A 10,454-nucleotide genomic window follows, 5' to 3' on the forward strand; every position below is an offset into this window, starting at 1 on the left:
GTAATAGATAATTAGAGCTTATTAATAAGCTAGCCGAGATTATCAGGAGAATCCGAAACTATATATTAGTATACCGGTAAGCCTTAATAGGAGGTAATAATCTTGTTATATAGGAATTCGGTACTTTATAAGGTAGGAGTAAGGCTATACTACAATTTATATAGATTATTAATTAGTATTTGGATAAGCTCAAATATTGTCTTTTCAGGGTCCTTTACTATTATAGTTACCAAGGTAGTAGTATTCCATTTATCTAAATTTCAATAATAGAAACCGGGGCCTTTAAAGAAGCTACGGATATTTGTATAGGCCTCTTTATATATACGGCTCAAAAGCTAGTTATTATAGAAGTGGTCTTATATAAGTCCCTTTAATATAGTAGGAAAAGCTCTTACTAGTACCTCTTCTGGGAGCTCTATATATTGGCAGATATTAAGGAAAATAGTAAGTTTATAATCGAAACTACTATTAGTTCCGTTATACTTCTATATTTTGGAGTATATTTTTGCTACTTCCCTAATAAGCTTCCCAGTAAAAACAGTAGGTACTAATTAATAATAGTTCGGATTCGGTAGTAATACTAGTAGCAATAAAGATAGAAGTAGTAGATAGCCTTAATTTAAAGGAGGTAGATAGATAGTTTAATTTCTCGACTGAGATTATCTGGTTCCCTTATATCCAGTTCTATCTAGAGTAAGATAAACCAATATAATAGGTCCCTAAAGAAGATCTATTCTAATTGAATTATTATTAATAATATTAGCTTCGTTCTATATACTTTTTATCTCTTCTTAGGTAAGGTTAATAAAGGATTACATAATAGTAAGGTTTCTGTGATTCTGTTTAATATAGATACTACCATACCGAAGTTGGGCTCGAAGATTTTGTATAAGTATATGGTTAATTAGACCATATACTATAGTATTAAAGTTTTTGAAGTTATCCTGGAACAGATCCTATAGGTTATTATTACTCTTCCTATATAAGATATATTAATATATTTTGGTAGTTATATATTCCTGAAGTTCAGCCTTTATTATAGTTACCGGATTAATACCGTTTTCCTATTTCTCAATTAGTTCCTTTCCCTTATTAGTATCTATACTAAACCGAGTTCAGGTTCTCTCTAGTATATATATATAGTTTATAGTAGAAGAGGTTCAAAGGTAAGGTAGTTTGTAATAGGTTTATAGAAAGAATTCGGTAGTAAAGGTATCCAGATACCTGGTTTAGATACCAGATATCCCAGATACCTAGGGGTATTATAGGTATCGAAGTAAATATTTCGCTTTTAAATATTTCATCTATAATAAGAAATTTAGGAAGTAAAATATTACGATTCCGGGAGGGTCTAAAGCTCAAAGAACTCAATTTAATAGTAAAATCGAAGTAGTAGTTAAATAGTTTTAAGGGCATATACAGGATATATATTTCGGAGAAAGGATCCCATAAATACGGGTATTATATAAGTGGAAAAGATGGTTTCCAAGAAGGTAGTCTTAGGGTCAAAAGAAGTTAGTTTTGAAAAATAATAGAAGTTAAATAGATAGATAGTTAAATAGCTAACTGCTTATTAATTAGTAAGAGCTAGATATCTTCTCTATAGGCTACCGAATACTTTTGTAAAGTTAATAAGTAGTTCCCCCCTTTGATATAGAATAGACTAGATTTGTCTTAGGCTACCAAATGCTTTTAGGACTAATCCAAAATCTTCTCTAATCTATATATATAAACTAATTACTATTGGTTTACCAGTAATATATGATACCGTTATATAAGTCATAGAATGCTATTTATATATAGTTAGTAAAGTTGTTATTATTTAGAAGTAAGGATTGCAGTATTATAGTATTAATATACGATCCCTAAATCTGCTAAGCCTAAAGGGGTCTAGTCTACTAGTCGAGTTACTAATGGAATACGAGGTTATATAATTATATCCCGTATCCTATATCCTATTACCCATATCCTATTACCTATATCCTATATCCCATATCCCGTAATTATATACGTAATTCCTAAAGGAATAGCTATACTAATAAATAAATACTAGAAAGTAATTTATTAATAAAGAATTCATTTAATTTATAAATATTATAAAAACTAAAATTAAAATTATAAAATATTATTATAGCCCGATTTAATATATCTATTTTATTATTATAATTAGAATTAATAGAATTAATAAAAATACTATATTCTAAATAGCTTTTAAAGCTATTAATAATTCTATAGAATCTAATAATATTATTTTAATTATTTTAGTTTATAGTATTTTATCTTAAATAATTAAATATAATATTTTATTACTAATTATATTATAGTAATTAGTAATATTTAAATAAAAAAATAGTAGAAATTCAAAAGCTTTAAGCTAAATACTAAATTATAAATATTTTAAATATCTAAAATAGTTTTAATACTATTAATATTTATAAACTTCTTTTAAATTCAAATATTCTTATATAATATAAAAGAAATATTAGTTAATCTAATAATTAAAATAGGCTATATAAGCTAATAGCTATTAATAAAAAGAATTATATATTAGCTTTATTATATAATAATATTATCTTTTATTTAACTTTTATAAAGCTTTTTTATATAAGAGATATTAAGGTTATTATTAATAGTTTTAAATCTAAAACTATTTTTGAACTTTATAATAAAGCTAAAAATAATACAAATATTATTTCTTTTATTATTTCTATTATTTAACTAAAGTATAATAGAAAATACTCTTATAAGAATTCGAATATTATAGTATTTTAATAAGATAATAACTTATATAAGAATTCTTATTAAGTTAAAATTACTAGTTTTTTTTAGAAATAAATATATTTAAGATTATTTTTAGATTTTAGATACTAAAAAAAAAGAATTACTAGTTTATTAATAAGATTAAAAATAAGAATATATTTTTTTTTTAAGAAATTAAAACTAGTTATTTAAACTTATAATAATAGTAAAAAATATAAAATATTAATATAATTATCTATTATTTAATAGAATTAATAATTTTATAAAAATAAAATAATTAAAACTTTAAAAAGTTAAGTTTTTAGTCAAAAAAATATAAATACTATACTTTTAATTAAAATCTCAAGTTTAATAAAAGTATTATTTATATAAATATTACTAGAATTACTTTTATATAAAAATACTAATATAAAAACCTTTAAATTATTTTTATAAAGAATATTACTATTATAAATAATAAAAGTATTATTTATTAAGATTTTTTTTATTAAAAACTAATGTATTATCTAATATACTAGAGAAATATATATTATATTAGTCTATTAATTATTATTTAAGCTATTAAATTCTTAGAAACCAATATAAAAGTATTTAATAAATATATTTAATAGTAAATTAAAAATACTATTAAAGAATTAAGATTTATAAAACTAGTAAAGAAATTCTTATATTTAATTACTTTTATAAATACTTTATTTATAAATAATAGAGATCTCTTTTCCTAAATTAGATATATTTTAGTTCTAGTAAATAGAACTAGATATACCAATATTATTTACTAGTTCTCTACTAAATATAAGAGAATTACTAAAAGTATTCTAGCTTTAGAATTCTATAATATAGCTTATAGCTTTAATATAAATACTTTAGTTAAATCTATAATTAATAAAATCCTAGAAATAGAATTATTACTAGTATTTTATATAAATTCGAAGTTATTTTATAAATGCCTTATTAAATTAGAAATTATTTAAAAGAAATATCTAATAATTAATATAATATATTTCTATTAAATATATAAATAATAAAGATTATAGAAATTAAATAAATTAAGGAAGAATTAAATTCTACTAATTCTATAATAAAATTAAAGCTAATAAATATCCTTAAATATCTAATTAATATAAATATAATATAATTAGATATAAAGAAATAAATTAAATATAAATAAAATAAGAAATAGATATATAAAAGAAAAAAATATTATAAAAGAAAAAATTATATATAAAAGGCTATAGCTTTTAATATATAACTAAAACCTTAAAAGTAATATAAATATATAAAAAATTTAAAAAATTTAATATTAGACCGAATTAGGAAATTAGTATATAATTAGAAAGAAATATTATTTTTTATATTTTTTAGAAAAATTCTAGTATTAGTATAATTATTTCTTTAGAAATTATATATATAATTATAAAACTCGAAATACGAAATATAAAATATAAAATATAGTTATATAATTTCGTATTTTATAAATAACTTAACTAATAAATTAGATTTCTTTAGGCTTAGTAAATTTAGGAATTAAATATTAATATTATAATACTATAATTCTTACTTTTAAATAATAATAATTTTATTAATCTTATATAAATAATAGTATTATATATTACTAGTAAACTAATAATTATATTAATTAATAAAATAAGTATTAATTATTTTATATAATATATATTTAGTACTAATAAAAGCTTATATAAAATATTCTTTATTAATTATTATTAATTATTATTAATATAAGAAAAAAAGCCTAATTATATTTTTTAAAAATTATTTTTAAGTTTATTAATTTAATTAAATATCTATATTTTTCTAATAATAACTTATATTAAAAGCTAGTTTTTTCTCGAATTAAATAAATTCAAGTTCTTTTTATTTTTATTTTTATTTTTATTTAAAATATTAATATTTTTTTTTCGAGCTACTTTTATTTTCTTTAAAGCTATTCTTAATATTTTTATATTTTTTGCTTTTATTTTTAGCTATTTTTTTCCCTTCTCTTTTCTTTATTTACTAGCTTAAAAAAAGAAGTTCGAATATAGCTTTATTTAATAGTTATATATAAAAGAATTATTTTAATTATATTAAAAATAGAATCTTTCTTTTTTTTATTAATTAATTTTATTTTAAAAAACCTAATTAGAAATACTTTTTAATTATTATTTTATATTATTTCTAATAAACTCTTATTTTATTAGCTAGATAAGTAAAATAGTTCTAAATAAAAAAAGGCTTTTAGGTTTTTTATTTAACTAGTTTAGATAATAGGCTCTTATATTTTTAACTTAGTTAGCTAATTATTAAATATTTATAACTAGAAGTAATATTTCTTATATAATTCTTTCTTATTTATTTTCATTATTCTTTTCTATAAATTTAATTATAATAATAGCTTTAAAATAATTTTTTTAATTTTAATTTATTATTTCTATTTCTTTATTTCTAGAATTATTTAATAAAAATTATTTAAGAATTTATCTAAAAGAATTAGTTTTTACTAAACCTGATTTAATTTTTCTAAAGTCTTTTATTATTTCTATAAGTTATAAAAAACTAGATCTATTTATTTAAATAGTTTTTTAATTACAAATTTCTTTTTTTTTCTAGATATATTTTAGTTATAAATATATATAACTTATTATTTCTTTAAATAAATATTTAAATCTATATTAAATTCCTTTTTTCTTTTTATTAATTCTTTTTTTATTAATTTCTAGCTTTATTTATAAAAGTTCTTTAAATTAAAAATATAGAACTGGATTATTTCTATTAAACTTATTAGAATTCGAGAAGTAGATCTTTAATTATTTTATAAAAAGAAATTAAAAGAATATATAAAAATATATTATATTTATTAATTAATTTAATTTATATAACTAGATTTACTATTAAGTTTACCTATTATATTACTAGCTCTAATAGTTATTAAAACTATATTATAAAGGCTTTTTATAATTATTAAAAAGCTTTATTTATTATTTTAGCTTTATATAATTATTTATTTATCTAATTAATTATTAAAAGTTTTATTTCTGTGATGTGTACAGGGTCGCACGTGACTTAAGGGCATGTGACGAACCTCGGATATCGCGGGTGTCGATCAGGGAGTTCGGCAGCCCTTCGATATCCCAACCAACCACTGTTTATATCATATGCATTAGGCTTATAAATCACTAATTGTATGTATGCCATCGGGGCCTCCTATTTAGAGGGGGCTTCCCTGGACCTCACAGGAGGGACAGAGATTAGTTCTGTACTGAATTTAACACGGTGGTTTCACAACACACTAATTCATTCTATTGTCTTATTGCCTACCAACAAACACCTCACAATTTCTAAATTTTTATATAATAGAAAAATCTAATAGTTTTCTTTTTTTAAATTAGAATTAGAAAAACCTAAATAATTTCTAATATTAACTAATTAAATTAATATTTTGGCTTCTATATATAATTTCGGATATTTTTTATTACTAGCTTTTATATACTTTAAAGTTTTATTAAAATATTAGCTTTATAAATAGTTTTAAATAAAATTTATTTTTAGTTTTATTTATTTTAAGCTTTGTTTTTTATATATAAATTTAGGTATTTTTTTTATTTCTGGCTTTATATATATATTTATAATTTCTAGTTAATAAAAATAAGAAAAAAAAATTCTAATATTATAAACTAGGCTTTTATATAAAGAAAACTAGTAGTTTAATTAATTAAATAGAATTCTTTAAAAAGAAAAAAATAAAAAACAAAAAAATAAAAAACAAAAAAATAAAAAACAAAAAAATAAAAAACAAAAAAATAAAAAACAAAAAAATAAAAAACAAAAAAATAAAAAATAAAAAATAGAAAAATTAAAAAATTAAAAAATTAAAAATAAAAAAAATTAAAAATTAAAAATTAAAAAAATTAAAAAATTAAAAATTAAAAAAATAAATAGAATTATATTTTTTAAAATATTCGAATTCTATTAATAATTTATAATTATTTTATTAATTTAGAGAAATATATTATATAATAAAAACTCTAGCCTTTATTATATAATTTAGTAAAGACTTTTAGTTAAATATATAAATTAGATCTTAATTTATTATATTATTAAATACTAATATTTTTATTTTTAAATATTATTTATTATAAATTTATTCGAATTTAAATAATTATATTAAATATATATCTTTATATTCTAAAAATAAATAATAAAAATATAATTATACTAGCTTTAACTTTAGCCTAAATTTTAATTTCTTTTTAAAAATAACTTTAATTCTAATACATAATATTATTATTAAAGCTTTCTTTTATTAAAAATATATTAAATATAGCTTTAAATAATAATTTTAGTAAAGATAAAAATATAAATAAGTAAAAAAAAATTATAATATATTTTTTAATAATTTAGACTTAGTTTATAATATTCTTTTCTATTATTATATTTAAATAATAAATTCTTTTATTTCTTAATTTCTATTTTATATATAATTTTTTTTCTTTTATAATAATACTTTAATTTCTTTATATTATTTAGTAATACTATTAAAATAATAAAGCAAATTAATAATAAGGCTAAAGTTAGAGAAATAAAGCTATATTAGAATAGAAAACTAAAAAAAATTAAAGAAAAACAAAATAAATCTAGAAATAAGCTTAATATATATTTATAGAATTGAATTCTTTTAAGCTTATATTATTTATAGTAATAAAAAGAAACTAAAGGCTCTTTTAAATATTATATAATTATAAAAGGCGAATTTAATAATATTTATATAAATTATAAATATAATAATAATAAAATCTATATTTTCTATTAATTTAATACTAATTTTACTAAGTTTAAAAAGCTTTATTCTATATTTATAAAACCTTTTATATTAAAGTTTTAATTATTTATAAGATATAGAAAGCAAGTATAAAAATAAATATAAGATTAGAAAATAAAGAAAAAGAAGGTTATAGTAAAAAAAAAAAGTAAAAATACTAGAAAAAAAGAGAATAAAAGAAATTTAAATAATTCGACTAATATAAATAATTCGAGTAATATAAATAATATAGAAAATATAAATAATAAAAGAGATATATCTTATTATTTATAGAACTTGCTTTATAAACTATATAAGCTAAAAGGGAATTAGAAATAGTTAAGAATAAAATATATATATTATATTTTAGGAAAATATTATAATAGAAATAAATATAAATACTAGTACTTATATTAATTATAAATAGCTTTATTTTAGCTACTTTTCTATAAGTTATATATATATACGAGTGTAATAATGGTTTATAAGAAAGGGGACCTCGGTTTTAGTAATATAGTAAGTAGGGTACTACTATTCCTAATAATTTTTGGTAGGTAAGGTATAGCATATACTAAAATTATAAAATTACTACCTTACGGGCGATTCTAGCCGTACTATAAGGTTAAAATAAATATAAAGTTGTCAGGATATCGAAAATACTATGGGACGTTATTATTTAATAGGATTTATAATTATAATAAATGGTTAATTAAAAATCGATTTTTTGGGTTGGGCGTATGGGGGTTTGAGCGGTTGGCTAGTGGATACTTCTATTGTGGAGGGGTAAATTTTGCGCAACAATAATCCTGCATCAGCAATATAATGGAAGATGACCGAGCGCAAGTTGATCTGGGCGTTGCCGTTGATGTCGAGGAGAGGGTAGAAGAAGAGGCCCAGAAGCTACCAAAGAGGAGGTCGTGGGGCGGAGGCAAGCAGCAGAAGCAGCGTCAAATGGCGAAGCAGATGGATCTGTCGAGAGCAAAGGCACAATCCAAGGTATGAGCTTCTCGTGATAGGCAGTATGATTCAGTCTCTCACTGACATTGGATAGTGTCCAAATTTCGGAGAACTCCTCGAACTCTCAATCAAGTCCCGCTCGAAATCCTAAATGACCCAGACATCAACGCCGCCATCGCACTCTTCCCTCTAAACTACTCCTTCGAGATCCACAAGACGATACACCGTATACAAACAAATGAGTCGAAAAAGGTCGCTCTGCAGATGCCGGAAGGACTGCTGCTGTTCGCCACTACCATTTTAGATATCCTCAACAATTCTGCACCGGAGTTGAGACGCTGATTATGGGCGATGTAATATACGGAGCATGTTGTATCGACGACTACACTGCGAGAGCGCTTGGATGTGATCTGCTGGTATATTATGCACACTCGTGTTTAATACTTGTCGATATCACTACTATCAAGACGCTGTACGTCTTTGTGGATATCAGCATCGATATTGCACATTTGCTGTCAACCTTGGAGAAGAACTTTCCTGTTGGAAAGTCGATTGCGATGGTTGGGATAATTCAGTTCAATGCCACATTATATGGAGTTCGAGCACCACTCGAGAAGGCAGGATACAATGCCTTGATACCTCAGATTGCTCCCTTGAGCAAAGGAGAGATACTTGGATGCACATTTCCGAGATTAGATTCCATAGAAGGCGTGGACATAATTCTATACCTAAGGGACGGACGGTTCCACCTCGAGAGCGCGATGATTCACAATCCCACGATCCCAGCGTATCGGTACGACCCATATTCCAGAAAACTTACTCGGGAGAGTTACGACCGCAAAGAGATGCATACACCGCTACGAGATGCCATCACATCTGTCAAGTTAGCAAAGAAGTGGGGTCTAATCTTGGGATCGCTCGGTCGACAAGGAAATCCACATACGATGACAATGATCGAGCAGAAACTTAAAGCTCAAGGCATTCTATACGTCAATCTTCTCTTGAGCGAGATATTCCCCGGGAAGCTGGCGATGATGGACGATGTTGAGTGCTGGGTTCAAGTGGCTTGTCCGAGACTGAGCATCGATTGGGGTTATGGTCCGCACCTGAAAGTGACGCTGATTCGGATTAGATATATAGCACCAGGATGAGAAAGTACTTTATCAGGTATGCTAACGGGACTGTCGTATGGCAGCAAGTCAACTACGAGGATTAGAGTGGGATTGAGTTCGGATTGAGTATAGTTGCTTCTAGAGTTTGCGGCTCTTTCAACAAGAGTAAAGAGGTTCGATCGTATCGGAGATAGAGCCACATTCGACAGTTGGAAAGATAAAGTGTATGACAAGCTACACAACAGTTTCGCTCAGTATCCGACAGACTACCATCAGATCGCATATGTCAAAAGCCGAACAGAAGGAGGAGCATACCAACAGATTCGAGCATAGTGTCAGCAAGGGCACGCTCGTGCTTTCCAAACGGCTGACGAAGTCCTCAACGCGCTCGAGAAAGTTTACAGAGATAGGAATAAAAGAGTCCGGGCCATTGACGAAATGCGTACATTGAAAAAGGGAAGAAGGCCCTTCGATGATTTCTATACAAACTTTGCCCGCTGTGTAGCGGAGATCGGATACGCCGACGATGCCTTAATCCCCCTGCTTGGAAACGCAATCTCTGACGAACTCGTGGGCAAGGTCATCGGGTTGCAGAAGCCTTCTGATTATTACGACCTGGTCGATTTTTATCGTGAGATCGACCACCAGATGCGAGAACACGACAGGAGAGTGTCCAGTCGCCTGAGAACATCCCGTTCTGCGCCTTCGACAGACCCAACGAAAACTTCAAGACCAACCCCCGGCGGAACCTTCAGGCTGGAGGGCTACCGACTGAATCCCGCAGAACGTGCATTGCTTGCTCAGCATGAACGTTGTTACAAGTGTGG

General features: G+C 24.2%; 1 protein-coding gene across 1 annotated transcript; it reads left to right on the forward strand.

Annotated features, from left to right (window-relative positions):
- Nucleotides 1-8,380: 8,380 nt before the first annotated feature.
- Nucleotides 8,381-9,731, forward strand: K444DRAFT_655157 (uncharacterized protein; the record flags this gene model as incomplete). Its single annotated transcript, XM_024885993.1, has 4 exons — nt 8,381-8,504; nt 8,610-8,767; nt 8,851-9,627; nt 9,672-9,731. The coding sequence occupies 4 exons, from the start codon at nt 8,381-8,383 to the stop codon at nt 9,729-9,731; spliced, it is 1,119 nt and encodes a 372-aa protein (XP_024731866.1).
- Between the last annotated feature and the right edge of the window lie 723 nt (nt 9,732-10,454).

Source organism: Hyaloscypha bicolor (assembly GCF_002865645.1).
Source record: "Hyaloscypha bicolor E unplaced genomic scaffold K444scaffold_126, whole genome shotgun sequence".
In the NCBI taxonomy this organism is placed as follows: Eukaryota; Fungi; Ascomycota; class Leotiomycetes; order Helotiales; family Hyaloscyphaceae; genus Hyaloscypha; species Hyaloscypha bicolor.